This window comes from Salmo salar, chromosome 19 (assembly GCF_965601325.2).
Source record: "Salmo salar chromosome 19, fSalSal1, whole genome shotgun sequence".
Lineage (NCBI taxonomy): Eukaryota > Metazoa > Chordata > Actinopteri > Salmoniformes > Salmonidae > Salmo > Salmo salar.
Genome location: NC_138309.1, coordinates 24,080,646 through 24,101,685, shown reverse-complemented (window position 1 = coordinate 24,101,685; position 21,040 = coordinate 24,080,646). Strand labels below are relative to the sequence as shown.

The 21,040-nt window shown below is 42.2% G+C and overlaps 1 protein-coding gene across 3 annotated transcripts in view; it reads left to right on the top strand.

Annotated features, from left to right (window-relative positions):
- The window catches only part of drosha (drosha ribonuclease III), a 151,397-nt gene that overhangs the window by 119,704 nt on the left and 10,653 nt on the right, over positions 1 to 21,040 (top strand). For all 3 annotated transcript variants that reach the window (XM_014157586.3, XM_082965660.1, XM_082965661.1), the window contains exons 28-31: positions 2,850 to 2,932; positions 4,809 to 4,912; positions 8,117 to 8,209; positions 9,490 to 9,536. In XM_014157586.3, coding sequence (XP_014013061.3) covers positions 2,850 to 2,932; positions 4,809 to 4,912; positions 8,117 to 8,209; positions 9,490 to 9,536 — 327 coding nt within the window. The remainder of the gene's footprint in view (positions 1 to 2,849; positions 2,933 to 4,808; positions 4,913 to 8,116; positions 8,210 to 9,489; positions 9,537 to 21,040) is intronic.

Below are 21,040 nucleotides of genomic sequence, written 5' to 3'. Positions count from 1 at the left end.
TGAAACACTCAGAGAGAGCGTCTTAAATCCATCAAAGGCAACATTATATAGGGAGAACTTTGTACTTGGTGCCACACACACACACACACACACACACACACACACACACACACACACACACACACACACACACACACACACACACACACACACACACACACACACACACACACACACACACACACACGCACACACACGCACGCACACACAAGATTATTTGCATCCTCAAATATTATTCAAAGGCTAGAGCAGAGATGATGACAGCTGGGTTGAGGGGTTTGGGAGGAATTGAGTACTGCTCTTGAGCATATGAACAGTCATGCTATTTAGCTGGACTGAACAAAAATATAAACGCAACATGCAACGATTTCAAAGATTTTACTGAGTTACAGTTCATATAAGGCAATGAGTCAATTGAAGTAAATTCATGGGGGCTGTGCATTATCATGCTGAAACATGAGGTGATGGCTGCTGATGAATGGCACGACAATGGGCCTCAGGATCTCATCACGGTATCTCTGCTTTCAAAATGCAATTGTGTTTGTTGTCCGTAGCTTTTGTCTGGCCATACCATAACCCGACCGTCACCATTGGGGCACTCTGTTCACGAGGTTGACATCAGCAATCCGCTCTCCCACACCGCCATACACACCTCTGCCATCTGCCCGGTACAGTTGAAACCAGGATTAATCCGTGAATAGCACACTTCTCCACCATGCCAGTGGCCATCACGCTGAACTGCAGTCCGGTCAAGACCCTGGTGAGGAAGATGAGCACACAGATGAGCTTCCCTGAGACCGTTTCTGACAGTTTGTGCCGAAATGCTTAGGTTGTTCTTACCCACAGTTTCATCAGCTGTCCAGTTGACTGGTCTCAGACAATCCCGCAGCTGAAGAAGCCGGATGTGGAGGTATAGGTCTAGCGTGATTACACGTGGTCTGCGGTGGTGATGTACTGCCAAATTCTCTAAAACGATGTTGAAGGCGGCTTAATTCTCTAGCAAAAGCTTTGGTGGATATTCCTGCAGTCAGCATGCCATTTGCATGCTCCCTCAAAACGTGAGACGTCTGTGGCATTGTTGTGTGACTGCTGCACATTTGAGTGGCCTTTTTTTTGTCCCCCGCACAAGGTGCACCTGTGTAATGAAAACACTGCAGTGTAGCTCAGTTGGTAGATTATAGCACTTGCAACGCCAGGGTTGTGGGTTCGATTCCCACGGGGGCCCTGGTCAAAACTAGTGCACCATATAGGGAACAATGTGCAATTTGGGACACAGCCTCTCTCTCTACACGGCAACTGAAATATTACTTATTACCTCCTCTCTTCACTGACTCCAGCCTGCCTTCTCTTGTGTGTAAGGTGAGAATAAAACACTGTGTAGTAGAATGTGGTGACATGTGACAGGTGTGTGTAGTCTGAAGAGACTGGGTGGAAACCCAAAAATGGTTTAGACAACCTGAACAAGGGGGGTGACTGATGTGTAGTCTGAAGGGACTGGGAGGAGACCCAAAAATGGTTTAGACAACCTGAACAAGGGGGGTGACTGATGTGTAGTCTGAAGGGACTGGGAGGAGACCCAAAAATGGTTTAGACAACCTGAACAAGGGGGGTGACTGATGTGTAGTCTGAAGGGACTGGGAGGAGACCCAAAAATGGTTTAGACAACCTGAACAAGGGCCTTCTGCACTAGACTTTGACTTTTTTCATTTTGCTCAGTTTACAGAAAATCTGAAGAAATGCAGAATTTACGTCATAAAAATTTGCATCAAAAACAGCATAAGAATGTATCACTTATATTCATAATACAGGTCATTTATTTTATTGATGGGAAAACTGAATTGTTAAAAAAGATTAGTTTGAAAACATTTAAGAGCTAGAGGCTGTTATAACCCGGGTGGCTCAGTTGGTAGAGCATGGTGTGGGTTCGATTCCCACGGGGGCCAGTACGGAGAAAAAAATGTATGCATTCACTACTGTAAGTCGCTCTGGATAAGAGCGTCTGCTAAATGACTAAAATGTAAATGTAAAATGTATTGTACATACAGTCTGACAGTAGACAGACTAGGTTATATTACCCTTTTTTATACTATGGTACTGCTAACTTTACTGCTCTGGCTGAAATATTCTCTTTTCAAATGGTCTTTTCTAGCACGGTTCCATTAACTATGGTGGAAGATCATATTTATTTTTATATTTAGTGTGTTATTATGTTCCATTTCCTTTTGATGTCTATGCAACTTGTATGGAGCCTTTATTATTGAGTCCAGGGCCAATATCAACAAAGCATCTCGGAGTAGGAGTGCCAATCTAGGATCTGTCCATATAACCTTATTCATTATGATTTATAATATATATATTTTTAAAGGATTCTAGATTTACATTTACGTAATTTAGCAGACGCTCTTATCCAGAGCGACTTACAAATTGGTGCATTCACCTTATGATATCCAGTGGAACAACCACTTTACAATAGTACATCTATATCTTTTTGGCGGAGGGGTGGGGGGGTTAGGAGGATTACTTAATCCTATCCCAGGTATTCCTTAAAGAGGTGGGTTTAGATCAGCACTGCTACTCGGAAACGCTTTGTATATATGGGCCCAGATAGGCAACAGCCAGCCATCATGGTCTATCCGGTTCCGTTCAGTCGATATATATAAACCCCATTCCATAACCTCCCCCTCTCCTCTCGTGTTAATGTTGTTCTTAACCACAAAGCAGATTTTATATTTGTATGACGTTACTTCTTAAACATCGACTCTCCCTTTCATCCCTTCCATTATGTAGCCTCTCCTCTCTTTCATCCCTCGTTCATTGTTCTTTCCTCTCTTCTCTTCTGTCATCGGCAGCTTTCATCGCGGCGCTCTACATCGATAAGGATCTGGAGTACGTTCACACCTTCATGAACGTCTGCTTCTTCCCTCGACTGAAGGTGAGTGAGTGAGTGAGTGAGTGAGTGAGTGAGTGAGTGAGTGAGTGTGCGCGTGCGTGTGCGCGTGCGTGTGCGCGTGCGCGTGCATGTCTGAAGGTGAGGTCTCACTCACTCTCCTCTGATCCCATCGACAGCCAGCATCCCCACGACCGCGAGAGAGGCCACTCACTCACCAATCAATGACCACTCTTCTCTTCTCTATGTACCACCGGTAGAGAGGGGAGGCGGCGGAAGCTAATGGCTAAACTAATAGCACTAGCATTGACGAGCGGCACTCAAGTGGTGCTTGACTCCTCAACGGTCTTAGCATGGCTGTACAGTCCTATTGTAGTCATCTTTAATGGGTGCCGGTTGCGGTTGGGTCTATGCTAGCTACTGTTATTGGGTGGTTTCTGACTGTTTAGATATTGATCCCCTACCACCACTGGTGTTGCCAGCACTGTTCTCTTCTAAGGTGCTGTTGTTTCCCAAGTGTTTCAGGTGGTGGGTGTGGTGTTCATTCAGAAAGACCTCAGTTAAGCCTCCTCTCGTATTAGATGGCAGGAAGTGTGACGTATCAGTAAATTGGTGAGATTTAGGGAATTGAGTCTCTGTAAGATGAATAGGTTGGTGGACCTGCCACCCTCCTCCTCCCTCTTCTCCTCTCCCTCCCTTCCTCCCTTTAGAGAAGACATTCTGTCAGCAGGATGAATAGGTTGGTGGACATGCTTCTTCTATTTAGAATGGTCGAGATAGACTACTGCTTCCACACACACACACACACACACACACACACACTACGGCTACCTCCTTCACACACTCACACACATCCTGCACACTGTGTGAAGGTGGTGGCTCAGCCTACAATGGTGTACTAATTGCTGTCTGTGTGGGTCTCCTGGGAGTGTGGGTGGCCATGGAGGAGCTGAACCGTGTGTGTGTGTGTACATAGGCGACTACAGAGAGAGAGAGCTCCTCATTTCCACTTCCAACAGAAAGTTGTGAAAAAGACCAACACATCTCTTCACATAGCCTTTCAGACTTTGTCCCAAAGGGCACCCTATTCCCTATATAATAATGTGGTGGGTGCTTGTCCTGGCCCCATTCCCTAAAGTAATGCACTATGTAGGGAATAGGGAGCAATTTGGGACATAGGGCTCTGGTTTCTAAGAAGCTATTATTGCTTTGTAGAATCTTCTGGAAGAAAGTAAAAGGACATATATGGAACCATTATGTCCTTGTAGGCTTTACGCGTGTGTACACCTGTGTGTATGTACATGTGTATGTATTTGTGCAATTTATGTGCATGTGTTTTGGTATCAAAACAGCCAGTACAAATCTCTTATTGCTGAAGGCAGGAAGGAGGGGTAGGGATGCCCCCCAGAGAGGGAGAGGGAACACCAAAGAGGGAGCAAGAGAGCATTGGCTACAAGGCATGCAGAACCCATCTTTGTAGAAAATTAATAGGAACAGACAGTTATAGATTCAAAGTGTCCCTCTTTTTATAACAGGGCTGCTTTCCAGTTAATGGAAGTGCTTTTAGAAGTCCCTTTGGATTGGAGAATGTATCAGGCCTGCACACCTGGGAGACTCCCAGACAGACCCTGAGAGAGAGCTCTGTATTTCTGTCTCTGCTAGGAGCAGGCTGGAGACGCTTTTGTCTTAAGTAGCCTGTGATTTGTGCCCACTGCAGAGAGAGAAAAGTCAGGGAGATGGAGAGAGTGGAGAGGCAGAGAGCGCCAGACAAGAACAAAAAGTGAGAGTAGGATAAGAGGTGGAATGCAGGAAAGAGTTAGGGAAGCAATGAAAGCAGGGGAAAGGGAGATGAATAGAGGTAGAGTTTGTAATTGTTACTCTACAGTATTTGTGATGTGTAAAGCGTGTGTGTGTGTTGCAGGAGTTTATCCTAAACCAGGATTGGAACGATCCTAAATCCCAGCTCCAACAGTGCTGCCTGACCCTGCGCACGGAGGGCAAGGAGCCCGACATACCCCTCTACAAGTAAGCTACTGCTCCCTCCATACAACTTGTTCTCCTGCCCGACCCCCACATTAACCACACACAGGCAACCTTGACAGGCTCCCCTAACAAGAACATAGTGAATGGATGTGCTGTGTTGTGTAAAGGTCTTTGTTGTTGGGATAAAAAGCACCACTTCCAAAGAAACCTCTTATTTGACAAAAGGTCAAGGGGCAAGTGTCATTTGACGGACAGCTTCCCAAGTTCCAAGGCGAAATGAACTAGGCTAAATGTCTCCCTGATAACTGACAACTGCGCGTGTGTGGGTTACAGGACCAGCCAGTTTGGAATTCACCACAGTGTATACTTCACTTTCTTGTTAAAATAACTTGAGAGATTTGATTTGAATTAAGGTCTGAATATTTCATGGGGAGCAACTGATAGCAGGCTTTGGGATGTGTCTGAAATGGCACCCTATTCCCTATATAGTGCACTACTTTTGACCAGAGCCCGTATGTTCCCTGGTCAAAGGTAGAGCATTATATAGGGAATAGGGTGCCATTTGGGACGCAACTTGGTGGTTGGATATTTTCATCCCGGGGGCGGTAAACTTATTGCAGTTCTACACATTTTGCCATGGGGCAGAGGGAGACGTGCAGTTTTATGGCAAATGTCATGCTACATTGAGATAGACATACATGCAACAAGGGAAAGTCCCATTCTAAGACTGAATGAAGGGTTATAGTGATGAGTATTATTCTACACATTTTGCCATGAGCATGTGAGAAAAAAAATATTTTTTAAAGCTAATTTACTGTAATTCTAAACATTTTTCCATGCCTTATGATGTGTTCATAATGCTATCTGAAGGCGTGAGGGGGCCCCTCAAAAAATGTGCTCGCATGGTGGCATGCCCCAGACCCACCCAGACATGCCAAAACTCCATCCCCCCAAAACAGACTGAAATTTCAGGTGCTCTTTTCAACCAGCGCTTACTGTAATAGGGTATTATCATAATTTTCTGATTTTCACAGTATTATTCCAACGTCATAGTATGGATATAAACTCCTCTCACTGTCAACTGTGTTTATTTTCAGCAAACTTAACAATATTTAAATATTTCTATGAATATAACAAGATTCAACAACTGAGACATAAACTGAACAAGTTCCACAGACATGTGACTAACAGAAATGGAATAATGTGTCCCTAAACAAAGTGGGAGTCAAAATCAAAAGTAACAGTCAGTATCTGGTGTGGCCACCAGCTGCATTAAGTACTGCAGTGCATCTCCTCCTCATGGACTGCACCAGATTTGCCAGTTCTTGCTGTGAGATGTTACCCGACTCTTCCACCAAGGCACCTGCAAGTTCCCGGACATTTCTGGGGGGAATGGCCCTAGCCCTCACCCTCCGATCCAACAGGTCCCAGTTGTGCTCAATGGGATTGAGATCCGGGCTCTTCGCTGGCCATGGCAGAACACTGACATTCCTGTCTTGCAGGAAATCATTCACAGAACGAGCAGTATGGCTGGTGGCATTGTCATGTCAGGATGAGCCTGCAGAAAGGGTACCACAGGAGGGAGGAGGATGTCTTCCCTGTAACGCAGAGTGTTGAGATTGCCTGCAATGACAACAAGCTCAGTCCGATGATGCTGTGACACACCGCCCCAGACCATGGACCCTCCACCTCCAAATCGATCCCGCTCCAGAGTACAGGCCTCGATGTAACACTTATTCCTTCAACGCGAATCCGACCATGGACCGCCACAAGAAAGGAAGACCCAGAGTTACCTCTACTGCAGAGTATAAGTTCATTAGAATTAACTGCACCTCAGATTGCAGCCCAAATAAATACTTCACAGAGTTCAAGTAACAGACACATCTCAACATCAACTCTTCAGAGGAGACTGCGTGAGTCAGGCCTTCATGGTCGAATTGCTGCAAGGACACCACTACTAAAGGACCATAAAATCAATACAAACATACATATTATGTCTGTACTGTACTGAATGTGTGACCTGCTTGGAAGTGACAGCTGACTAATGCTTCCTCATATCCCTATTTCTCTGGTTTCTGCCGCTTTCAGAGAGATTCTAATTCCAAGTGACAGTTTTCCCTGTTGAGGTTTGTTTCAGAATTCAGCAGGGCTGAAGAACCGTTGGTATTTGTTCGGAACATGCCACAGGCTTCTTCATTTGTAAGTGAGAAATATGATTGAATTATTGATGAAATGCCGTAAGTGACCACATTGCATTAAAAATGAATAGCACCCCTGAAATAAGTAAATTGTTTGTTAATAATTTAGGGTGTCGGTGTGTGGTTTATGCTAATGTTAACATTTTAGACATCTACAAGTGTTGTTTACTTGTACTCCCTTCTCCCTGCTGATATCTAAGTAAAAATGGTGATGTCAAATGTATTTTTAAATGTTTCAGATGATATGAATGTGATATCGTTTTCTATTACTTTCTCCCTGAGTTTGCTGGTTGCTTATGTATTTCTACATAACACCAAAGCCTGGTGGGGACTGTCAGAGAGCATTATCATTATTTTACTTCTTTATTGTATTTTTTTCTTTGTAGCAGAAGAAAACACATATTTTTACCGTCCAGAGATGATGGGGGGCCTTTTTATTGTTTAACTGTCCCTCAGGTTTATGCTAATGTTAACATTTTAGACATCTACAAGTGTTGTTTACTTGTACTCCCTTCTCCCTGCTGATATCTAACTAAAAATGATGTCAAATGTATTTTTAAATGTTTCAGATGATATGAATGTGATATCCTTTTTTATGACTTTCTCCCTGAGTTTCCTGGTTGCTCATGTATTTCTACATAACACCAAAGCCTGGTGGGGACTGTCAGAGAGCATTATCATTCTTTTACTTCTTTATTGTATGTTTTTCTTTGTAGCAGAAGAACACACATATTTTAACCGTCCAGAGATGATGGGGGGCCTTTTTATTGTTTAACTGTCCCTCAGATGGCTTCTGTACACTGTCAAACCACGCCCAGACGAATCAAAGTATTCTCCTGTATTTTCCTCTCTCTCTTTTTCATCTCTCTCTGGAGATGAATTATATTAGCTCCAAATGAAAATGTTTGTTTTCTTGTTCTTTTCCAGAAGGACGATACCAACTTCAAGTGTCCTTGAGCTTTCTCATGTCTGTCATTATTTCTCTCTTGCTCCTTTTTTCCTCTCCTCCATCGCTCATCCCACTTTTCTTTTCATTCGTTTGCTGCAGGACCCTGCAGACAGTGGGGCCGTCTCACGCGCGAACCTACACTGTGGCTGTGTACTTCAAAGGAGAGAGAATAGGCTGTGGCAAGGGCCCAAGGTACGTAGACCCACCCATTAGGCCGAGTTAGTATGTGTCCCAAATGGCACCTTAGTCCCTATATAGTGCACTACTTTTTGACCAGAGGCCCATTGGTTCTTGGTCAAAAGTAGTGCACTACATAGGGAATAGAGTGGCATCCAGGATGCAGTCTTCAGTGTGCACCGCTCTGCTCAATGCACGGCTAATGGGCTCTAGAAATAATGGCCATGTTTTATTGATGGTGTTTATTATAGCAATTAAGCTCTGTGGCTGTTCTATTGGGAGGGACTTTATGCGGAATGAAAATGAATCGATTCATTATTGAATTGACATAAATGGTATTATAGAAACATCATTTGGAGGATGGGAAATGCCCTGTGAGAGCGAGAGACCGCACACAGTGAGTCTCTCTCCAGAGCTAGCTTAGCTCTGGTCCAGGACATTAATGCGGTTTGCTAACGCTGAGCCTGCCTTCACTAACGCCCTGGACTAGAGCTAGGGCTAGCTGGGATGGCTGGGGAAATGCTCTGTGACAAGAAGAGAGTCCGCACACAGTGTGTCTTAGGTTGCGGCACAATAGACACCCTGTTCCCTTCTGGTCAAATGTAATGCACTATGAAGGGAATAGGGTGCCATTTGAGACAGATTTTCTCCAGGGCTAGCTAGGGTTTTGTTTGGTTCTACCTGTGATGTTTCTCTTCAGAGGGACGGGGGGAAAGGATGGGGAGGCTTTTATAAAGAACCGTCGGGTAAAGAAAATGTGAATCGCTGCGTGAAGGAAGACCCTTTCAGAGAGGAGATAAAACCATTCTACTCAGCTTAAGAATAATACAAAATCCATCAAACATCTCTCACCCCTCTGCATTGAAAATCCCTCTCATGGCCCTCTTGAAAGAGAACTCTCTGCCTCTAAGCTGGCGATAACTTTGTCTCCTCCATAGTATCTCTACCCAGCTTACTGTTTTATATTTACTAAACGTAAGCCCCGTTACCCCCCCTGCCACTTGCCTATGATCACATAATATAATATTTACAGAGAGCAATACGGTAAACAGTGTACATGCTGAGAGAGCGCCTGGCCCAAAGGCTTAGCTACCTCTGTGAGATGTATGCATGGTGCTAGCTACCTGGGAGGCTTTGGGGAAAAACATTTTTATATAATCCTCTGTCATTGGCATGCTCTCAGACTACAGCATTTGAAAGGGATGTTTTGAATATGCTAAATACCTTTTCTTTCTTGTCCGTCTTTCCGTCTTTTTCTTTTGTTTATTTATTTCTTCTTCTTCTTTTTAATCCAGTATCCAACAGGCGGAGATGGGAGCTGCTATGGACGCACTCGAGAAATGTGAGTAGTTTGAAGAAGAAGTTGGAACCACCACTAAGTGTAATATGTTTAAGCCCTTCACATACTGTAGTACCCTGCTTTGGTTCTTTTGTTCAATATTAGCTTTGTCTTTTCAAATATTTTTCTAAATTACTGCCAAAGTGTAGTGGACTGTCCAGTCATTTGAAGAGGTTCGAACCACCTCCACGTGTTTAAGCCTTTCATAAATAGCATATACCTTGCTTTGGTGTTTTTTAAAATACGAAATGGCTGCCAAAGAGCTTTGGAGAGCGGTGGTCACTGCCCTGTCCAGTCGGTTGGCTGCTGGATACGGAGCATTAGCCTGTTTGAAGAGAAAGTCCAGAACACAGCTAGCATATGGCCTGGCCTGCCTGCATTATGGGCCAAGGATGCTAAGGTAACACCAGCTAAGGGCCCTCTGCAATGCTAATAGCCTTGGAGGACCTTGTTGAAGTCTCTGTTTGGTGTATTTAAAACAAAAGGGACAAAATGAGAATAGGCCTTGGGTCTGTGTGTGAGACTTGTGTCTAGTATGATCCCGGTTCATGAGCTGTGTAGTGCTGTGACTCGCATCTTAGGGCATAGGGTTCCATTTGGTAAGCAGACTATTTAGATCCCTATGTAACAATTCACCAATATATATCGGTTGAGAGTTTAAATGTTTAAGATATGAGTGCATTGGTCTGCGGGACCCCAAACCGATCCAAATGTAGCATGATTCGGTCAGAAAATCCATTCAAATGTTACGAATCGCTGGTTCACTAAAATGTTTTACTCAATTACTCAAATTGCTTTCTTTCTATCTTCTGAAAATACCTCATCTTTTGTGACAACTATGCAGTCTGACAAGTCTCCTTCAGTGTCGGACTAAGCATGTAATTATGTTGACAGTCATTGATCTACAAGTCATTTTGCATGCCGATCAACCCCAGGCAATATCAGTAGCCTAGACAAATTGTGCGCTGCGCGTATCTTCGCTCACTGACAAATGAGAGGTAGGCCTATTCCTGATCTGGCATGCCTGCGTGTGATTTTCTGCTTTCAAAAGATTGTAAAATGACTTGCGCAATATTTGACTTTATTAGTTGAGTGATAACCAATGTAATTTTGCGAGTTAATTTTTATCAAATGTGCTGTTTGCAATTGTGTTTTACTGGATCAGGGCTTACATTAGATTTTATTTAGATTGTTCAGGTTCACCATCACAAATAGTCTTGGTAGTTTTGCTTGAAACAATCAGTTTCAGACCCCTTGACTTCTACATTTTTATTATGTAACAGCCTTATTCTAAAATGGATTAAATAAATAAAAAATCTTCATCAATCTACACAATACCCCATAATGACAAAGCGAAAACAGGTTGATAGAAATGTTTGCAAATGTATTAAAAATAAAAAAACGAAAATAGGGAAAGGGAGATACCTAGTCAGTTGTACAACTGAATGCCTTCAACTGAAATGTCTTCCGCACACCTTATTTACGTAAGTATTCAGTCCCTTCCCTATGAGACACGAAATTGAGCGTAGGTGCCCCTGTTTCCATTGATCATCCTTGAGATGTTTCTACAACTTGATTGCAATCCACCTGTGGTAAATTCAATTGATTGGACATGATTTGGAAAGGCACACACCTGCCTATGTAAGGTCCCACAGTTGACAGTGCATGTCCGAGCAAAAACCAAGCTATGAGGTCGAAGGAATTGTCCGTAGAGCTCCGAGACAGGATTATGTCGAGGGACAGATCTGGGGAAGGGTACCAAAACATTTCTGCAGTATTAAAGGTCCCCAAGAACACGATGGCCTCCATCATTTTTAAATGGAAGAATGGAACCACCAACAAATTGGAACCACCAAGTCTCTTCCTAGAGCTGGCTGCCCGGCCAAACTGAGCAATCGGGGGAGATGAGCCTTGGCAGGGAGGTGACCAAGAACCCAAAGGTCACTCTGACAGAGCTCTAGTCCCTTTATGGAGATGGGAGAAACTTCCAGATGGACAACCGTCACTGCAGCAATCCATCAATAGGGCCTTTATGATAGAGTGGCCAGAAGCCACTCCTCAGTAAAAGGCACATGACAGCCTGCTTTGAGTTTGCTAAAAGGCACCCAAAGACTCTCAGACCATGAGAAACAAGATTTTCTGGTCTGATGAAAGCCAGATTGAACTCTTTGGCCTGAATGCCAAGCGTCACGTGTGGAGGAAATCTGGCACCATCCCTACATTGAAGCATGGTGGTTGCAGCATCATGCTGTGTGGATGTTTTTCAGCGACAGGGACTGGGAGACTAGTCAGAATAGAGGGAAAGATGAATGGAGTCAAGTACAGAGAGCTCCTTTATGAAAACCTGCTCCAGAGCGCTCGACCTCAGACTGGGGCGAAGGTTCACCTTCCAACAGGACAACAACCCTAAGCACACAGCCAAGACAACGCAGGAGTGGTTTTGGGACAATTCTCTGAATGTCCTTGAGTGGCCCAGCCAGAGCCCAGACTTGAACCCGATCGATCATCTCTGGAGAGACCTGATAAAAGCTGTGCAGCGACACTCCCCATCCAACCTGACAGAGCTTGAGAGGATCTGCAGAGAAGCATTGGAGAAACTCCCCAAATAGAGATGTGCCAAGCTTGTGGCGTCATACCCAAGAAGACTCGAGGCTGTAATCGCTGCCAAAGGTGCTTCAACAAAGTACTGATTAAAAGGTCTGAATACTTATGTAAATGTAATATTACATTTTTTATTAATTAGCTAACATTTCTAAACTAGTTTTTGCTTTGTCATTATGGGATATTGTGTGTAGATTGAGGAGGGGGAAAAAACTATTTAATTTTAGAATAAAGCTGTAACATATTAAAATGTGGAAAAAGGGAAGGGGTCTGAATAATTTCCGAAGGCACTGTATGTGGTCATTTTTAGATATACAGGAAAATATCATTTCAATCACTTTTGCTACCCTCACTGCATGGTCGGCGCAGGAGGAGCGTGGTCTATTTTAATATCGAAGAATATTTTACTTTCTCTGGTCATAGGAACAACATGAATTTGTGCATGAAGCAGATGCGGTGCGACTTGAGTTTCGCCATCAGGTGGAAGACTGTGTTCTCTCTCTCTGGTCAGTCTCACCGGAGGAAAGGAAGGAAAGAGCAGGAACCGTGAGAGGTGGACCCTGTGCCGCTTTCTCCCTCCCTCCTCTGAGACGTTTTTTCATAACTGGGAACTCAGAAATCTCTGACTTCCGACTTCAGTGCGTTCAAGACAACTTCGATACAATTGGGACATTTTTTTTGAACGGTCATCCAAATCGGAACTCCAAGTCAGAAGTTCAGGCATCTTTCTAGATCGAGCTCCGACTTTCCGACCTGAAGATCACTGACGTCATGATTTGACCTCGTTTTTTTTTTTGTAAACGGTTGTCTTGACAGCGTCATGACCACCAAATGCAGGTACCATCAGTCAAGTAAAACAATACAAATAATTATTTGCAAATTATTTCTATTTATGCTCAGCTATGCCTCGCAAGTTCTACACCAACTGAGCTATTTTGTTATCAAAGCTCGAGTTTTGAAATATAATATTGTCTGAGACGCAATATTGGCAGGCCAGACATATAGCCAATATGCTGTGATAATGTATTAGGCCTACTGCACAATTCCTACAGAACTGTTTTGATTAGATTAATGTAAAAAATGTATATCATGTTTTAAAAAAATCGGGGCTTTATATCTTGGCTTGCTTTTTGACTAAGGATGTGATCTTGGTGACCACTGGTCTAAACCATTCGATTATGACGTGGGGGTGAAATCCAAAGTTGTACTTTATATTCTTTGGCTATGTCATAGCAATTTTTTAAAGATAAATATTGATACAATTCTAGCTCTCACACTTTCAATCTGCAAAAATGATAAATTAATTAGTGGGTGATGGTGATTTCAGATCAAAAGTTTGGGGGGGGGGGGGGGGGCTCATTAGCATCGCCTCATTCACTGCCAGGTAAAACACAATTATAGGCTCTCAGAACCTGATATGAAAGAAATCCCCGTCATCATCATACACCAATCACCTCCGCCGAAACTCTGCATATCTATGTGCATGTGTAATGCGTTAGTTTGAATACATTGAGAGTTAGGTGTGTGCGGTCCAGTAACACATTAATCAACAGTACAATTTGTTCCTCTTCACCTGAACTAATTAGCGGGTAGCTGGGACAAGCCAGCCTTGCTGGAGTACGGAGGAAGCAGGCGAAGTTGCGAAGGTCACTAAGGTCAAAGATTTTATTTGGTTTCGGCCTGCAAATGAGTCCCCTAGCTGCCTGTGATTGATACTGTTTGGGCATTCAAACCTTCGCTTTTATAAAACATTAGTGTCTTAGGGTGTTTTTGTTTTTTTAACAACCCCCCCTTATCTGGAGGCGTAGAGAAGAGATGCTCTCTCTCCCTCTCTCAATCCCCCCTCTCCTCCAATTCTTAATTCTCTCCATTCTCTCTCCCCTGTGTAATGCCCCTGTCATAGTGATTGATAGATGCTCATTACTAGTAAATGAACATTTCCCTCCTCATAAATTGCCGTTTCATGTGACTAGTTTAGCGATACCTCCTGAAAAGGTCAGTTCATTTAAAATCATCTCTCCCTGCAAAGCCTCTTCCTCTCCCTCCATCAGACATTACAAACTGTCCAGGTCTGCATCCCAAATGGCACCCTATGCCATTCAGTGCCTTCAGAAAGTATTCACACCCTTTGACTTTTTCCGCATTTTGTTGTCACAGCCTTAATTTAAAATGGATTAAATTGAGATGTTTTGATACTAGCCTACACACAATATCCCATAATGTCAAAGTGGAATTATGTTTTGTATTTTATTTTTACACATTAATTAAAATGTGTAAAATGTCTTGAGTCAATAAGTATTCAACCCCTTTCTTATGGCAAGCCTAAATAAGTTCAGGAGTAAAAATGTTTATTTTTTACATTTAACCTTTATTTAACTAGGCAAGTCAGTTAACTTATTCTTATTTACAATGACGGACTACACCGGCCAAACCCAGACGACGCTGGGCCAATTGTGCGCTGCCCAATGGGACTCCCAATCATGGCCGGTTGTGATTTTTTTATTTAACCTTTATTTAACTAGACAAGTCAGTTAAGAACATATTCTTATTTACAATGACGGCCAAGGAACATTGGGTTAACTGCCTTGTTCAGGGGCAAAACGACATAGTTTTACCTTGTCACCTTAGGGATTCGATCTAGCAACCTTTCGGTACTCGTCCAACGCTCTAACTACTAGGCTACCTCCCACCCAAAATACATGATACAGCCTGGATTCGAACCAGGGTGTCTCTGGTGACGCCTCTAGCACTGAGATGTGGTGCCTTCGACTGCTGTGCCACACGGGAGCCCATAAAGTTGCATGGACTCACTCTGTGTGCAATAATAGGGTTTTAAATGATTTTTTAATGACTACCTCGTCTCAGTACCTCACACAATTGTCTGTAAGGTCCCTCAGTTGAGCAGTGAATTTCAAACACAGATTCACTAAGACCAGGGAGGTTTTCCTATGCCTTGCGAAGAAGGGCACCTATTGGTGGATGGGTAAAATTAAAAAGCAGACATTAAATATCCCTTTGAGCATGGTGATGTTATTAATTACACTTTCGATGATGTATCAATAAACCCAGTCACTACAAAGATAAGGAAACTGCTCAAGGATTTCACCATGAGGCCAGTGGTGACTTTAAAACAGTTTCAGAATTTAATGGCTGTGATAGGAGAAAATGGGATGGATCAACAGCGTTTACTTACTCCACAATACTAACCTAATTGACAGAGTGAAAAGAAGGAAGCATGTACTGAATAAAAATATTCCAAAACATGCACCTGTTTGCAATAAGGCTCTAAAGTAAAACTACAAAAATGTGGAAAAGAAATCAACGTTATGTTTTGAATGCAAAACATTATGTTTAGGGCAAATCCAACACATCACTGAGTACCACTCATCATATTTTCAAGCGTGGTGGCTACATCATGTTATAGGTATGCTTGTCATCTGCAATTACCAGGGAGTTCTTTTATTAAAAAAAGAAACAGAATAGAGCTAACCACAGGCAAAATCCTAGAGCAACACCTGGTCTGCTTTCCATCAGACACTGGGAGACACAATCACGTTTCAGCAGGACAATATCCTAAAACACATAGCCAAATATACACTGGAGTTACTTACCAAGACAACATTGAATGTTCCTGAGTGGCCTAGTTACAGTTTTGACTTAAATTGGCTTGATAATCTATGGCAAGACTTGAAAATGGCTGTCTAGCAATGATCAATAACCGACTTGACAGAGCTTAAAGAATGTTTTAAAGAATAATGTGCCAGTGCTATACAATCCAGGTGTGCAAAGCTCAAAGAGACTCACAACTGTAACTGCTGCCAAAGGTGATTGTAACATGTATTGACTCACGGGGTTGAATACTTATCTAATCAAGATATTTTTTCTTCCACTTTGACTTTTAAAGTATTTTGTGTAGATTCTTAACAAATTACAATTAAATCCATTTTAATCCCACTTTTTGTAACAAACAAATGGGGGAAAAGTCAACATACTTACTCAAGACACTAGGGAATTGTAGGTTACCATTTTGGTTGCAACCTAGGGCTGCATTGGACTGTTTTTTCCCCCTTTCCCAATAAAGCTAGCTACTTGCTGAGAGAGAGAGCAAGGCTCTCACTACAGTATGACTGAGACATGGAATGTGTTTAATGGCCCAGTGCAGTCAAAATAAATGTTTTCCTGTGTTTTGTATCATATTGTACAGCAGCTGATAAAACTGTAACATTGGAAAGGTGTGAAGATGTTGGATCAGTGTTATTTCCTGATAGTGGCCGGGAGGGCTGGGCGATTTGGCCAAAATGTCACATCACAATCTGTTTCTTATTTGTATGTTTCTGAATAATGAAAGTTTTAAGTATGTTTTTAAAAGAAGTGCATGACAATAGAAGTGCAGCAAATGAATTCTACGTGATTTTAAATTGGCATTCTTTGTTCTGTTGGTTTAATGCTCGACAAAACTGATAGTAAAGTAGTCCAATTTGTAAAATGTTTCATTTATTTAACAATGTTTCAAAATATCGTTATAAACTGAATTCAAAATTGATTAAATGTATTTTCTCACCCATCTACACAGGGTACCCCATAATGACAAAGTGAAAACATGTTATTAGAAATTTGTGCAAATGTATTGAAAATTATATGGAGAAATCTCATTTACATAAGAATTCACACCCCTGAGTCAATACTTAGTAGAAACACCTTATAGCAGCGATTGTAGATGTGAGTCTTTCTGGGTAGGTCTCTAAGAGCATTCCACACCAGGATTGTGCAATATTTGACCATTATATTTTTCCAAATTCTTCAAGCTTTGTCAAATGTTTTGTTATTCATTGTTAGACATCCTTTTTCAGGGGTTACCATAGATTTTTAGGTAGATTTTAATCAAAACTGTAGCTCTGTCAATCCAGGAACATTCACTGCCTTCTGGGTAAGCAACTCCAGTGTAGATTTGGCCTTGTGTTTTAGGTTATTGTCCTGCTGAAACAGGAATTCATCGCCCAGTGTCTGGTGGAAAGCAGACTGAACCAGGTTTTCCTCTAGGATTTTGCCTGTGCTAAGCTCCATTCAGTTTATTTTTTATCCTGGAAAAACTCCCCAGTCCTCAACGATTACAAGCATACCTATTAGAGGTCGACCGATTAATCGGAATGGCCGATTAATTAGAGCCGATTTAAAATTTTCATAACAATCGGTAATCGGTATTTTTGGCCAGCGATTTGCCAAATTTGTATTTTTTTATTTTAATAGTTTTTTATTTATTTATTTTTTATTTTTTTACACCTTTATTTAACTAGGCAAGTCAGATTAAGAACACATTCTTATTTTCAATGACGGCCTAGGAACGGGGGTTAACTGCCTTGTTCAGGGGGGATTCGGAGATTCGTTTTTGCAACCTTCCGGTTACTAGTCCAACGCTTTAACCACCTGCCTTATATTGCACTCCACGAGGAGCCTGCATGGCAGGCTGACTACCTGTTACGCGAGGGCAGCAAGAAGCCAAGGTAAGTTGCTAGCTAGCATTAAACTTACAGTGAGGGAAAAAAGTATTTGATCCCCTGCTGATTTTGTATGTTTGCCCACTGACAAAGAAATGATCAGTCTATAATTTTAATGGTAGGTTTATTTGAACAGTGAGAGACAGAATAACAACCAAAAAATCCAGAAAAACGCATGTCAAAAATGTTATAAAACGATTTGCATTTTAACGTGGGAAATAAGTATTTGACCCCTCTGCAAAACATGACTTAGTACTTGGTGGCAAAACCCTTGTTGGCAATCACAGAGGTCAGACGTTTCTTGTAGTTGGCCACCAGGTTTGCACACATCTCAGGAGGGATTTTGTCCCACTCCTCTTTGCAGATCTTCTCCAAGTCATTAAGGTTTCAAGGTTGACGTTTGGCTACTCGACCTTCAGCTCCCTCCCCAGATTTTCTATGGGATTAAGGTCTGCAGACTGGCAAGGCCACTCCAGGACCTTAATGTGCTTCTTCTTGAGCCACTCCTTTGTTGCCTTGGCCGTGTGTTTTGGGTTATTGTCATGCTGGAATACCCATCCACGACTCATTTTCGATGCCCTGGCTGAGGGATGGAGGTTCTCACCCAAGATTTGACGGTACATGGCCCCATCCATCGTCCCTTTGATGCGGTGAAGTTGTCCTGTCCCCTTAGCAGAAAAACACCCCCAAAGCATAATGTTTCCACCTCCATGTTTGACGGTGGGGATGGTGTTCTTGGGGTCATAGGCAGCATTCCTCCTCCTCCAAACACGGCGAGTTGAGTTGATGCCAAAGAGCTCCATTTTAGTCTCATCTGACCACAACACTTTCACCCAGTTGTCCTCTGAATTATTTAGATGTTAATTGGCAAACTTCAGACGGGCATGTATATGTGCTTTCTTGAGCAGGGGGACCTTGCGGGCGCTGCAGGATTTCAGTCCTTCACGGCGTAGTGTGTTACCAATTGTTTTCTTGGTGACTATGGTCCCAGCTGCCTTGAGATCATTGACAAGATCCTCCCGTGTAGTTCTGGGCTGATTGCTCACCGTTCTCATGATCATTGCAACTCCACGAGGTGAGATCTTGCATGGAGCCCCAGGCCGAGGGAGATTGACAGTTCTTTTGTGTTTCTTCCATTTGCGAATAATGGCACCAACTGTTGTCACCTTCTCACCAAGCTGCTTGGCGATGGTCTTGTAGCCCATTCCAGCCTTGTGTACGTCTACAATCTTGTCCCTGACATCCTTGGAGAGCTCTTTGGTCTTGGCCATGGTGGAGAGTTTGGAATCTGATTGATTGATTGCTTCTGTGGACAGGTGTCTTTTATACAGGTAACAAGCTGAGATTAGGAGCACTCCCTTTAAGAGTGTGCTCCTAATCTCAGCTCGTTACCTGTATAAAAGACACCTGGGAGCCAGAAATCTTTCTGATTGAGAGGGGGTCAAATACTTATTTCCCACATTAAAATGCAAATCAATTTATAAAATTTTTGACATGCGTTTTTCTGGATTTTTTTGTTATTCTGTCTCTCACTGTTCAAATAAACCTACCATTAAAATTATAGACTGATCATTTCTTTGTCAGTGGGCAAACGTACAAAATCAGCAGGGGATCAAATACTTTTTTCCCTCACTGTATCTTATAAAAAACGATCAATCTTAACATAATCACTACTAGTTAACTACACATGGTTGGTGATATTACTAGTGTTTCTAACGTGTCCTGCGTTGCATATAATTGATGCGGTGCCTGTTAATTTGTCATCGAATCACAGCCTACTTCGACAAACGGTGATAATTTAACAAGCGCATTTGCGAAAAAAAGCACTGTCGTTGCACCAATGTACCTAACCATAAACATCAATGCCTTTCTTTAAAATCAATACACAAGTATATATTTTTAAACCTGCATATTTAGTTAATATTGCCTGCTAACATGAATTTGTGTCACTTCTCTAGCGTTCCGTGCAAACAGTCAGGGTATATACAGCAGTTTGGGCCGCCTGGCTCATTGCGGACTGTGTGAAGTCCATTTATTCCTAACAAAGACAGCCAACTTCATAAATTAATTAATTAATTTGCCAGAATTGTACATAATTATGACATAACATTGAAGGTTGTGCAATGTAACAGGAATATTAGACTTAGGGATGCCACCCGTTAGATAAAATACGTAACGGTTCCGTATTTCACTGAAATAATAAACGTTTCGTTTTCGAAATGATAGTTTCCGGATTCGACCATATTAATGACCAAAGGCTCGTATTTCTGAGTGTTATTATGTTATAATTAAGTCTATGATTTGATATTTGATAGAGCAGTCTGACTGAGCGGTGGTAGGCAGCAGCATGCTCGTAAGCATTCATTCAAACAGCACCTTTGTGCGTTTTGCCAGCAGCTCTTCGCAATTCTTCAAGCATTGCGCTGTTTATGACTTCAAGCCTATCAACTCCCAAGATTAGGCTGGTGTAAACGATGTGAAATGGCTAGCTAGTTAGCGGGTGCGCGCTAATAGCATTTCAAACGTCACTCGCTCTGAGACTTGGAGTAGTTGTTTCCCTTGCTCTACATGGGTAACGCTGCTTCGAGGGTGGCTGTTGTCGATGTGTTCCTGGTTTGAGCCCAGGTAGGAGTGGGGAGGGGGACGGAAGCTTTACTGTTACACTGGCAATACTAAAGTGCCTATAAGAACATCCAATAGTCAAAGGTAAATGAAATACAAATCATATAGAGAGAAATAGTCCTATAATTCCTATAATAACTACAACCTAAAACTTCTTACCTGGGAATATTGAAGACTCATGTTAAAAGGAACCACCAGCTTTCATATGTTCTGAGCAAGGAACTTAAACGTTAGCTTTTTTTACATGGCACATATTGCACTTTTACTTTCTTCTCTAACACTTTGTTTTTGCATTATTTAAACCAAATTGAACATGTTTCATTATTTATTTGAGGCTAAATTGATTGTATTTATGTATTATATTAAGTTAAAGTAAGTGTTCATTCAGTATTGTTGTAATTGTCATTATTACAAATAAAATAAAAAAAAGGTAAAACAATTGGCAGATTAATCAGTAGCGGGTTTTTTGGCCCTCCAATAATCGGTATCGGTGATGAAAAATCATAATCGGTCGACCTCTAATACCCATAACATGATGCAAAATATGGAGAGTGGTACTCAGTACTGTGTTGTATTGTATTTTCCCCAAACATAACGCTTTGTATTGCTTTGCCACATTTTTTCCAGTATTGTGTAGTAACTACAATGTTGTTGATCCATCCAACTCTTAACTGTTTTAAAGTCACCTTTGGCCTCATGGTGAAATCCCTAAGCAGTTTCCTTCCTCTATGGCAACTGAGTTAGGAAGGACTCCTGTATCTTTGTAGTGACCGGGTGTATTGATACACC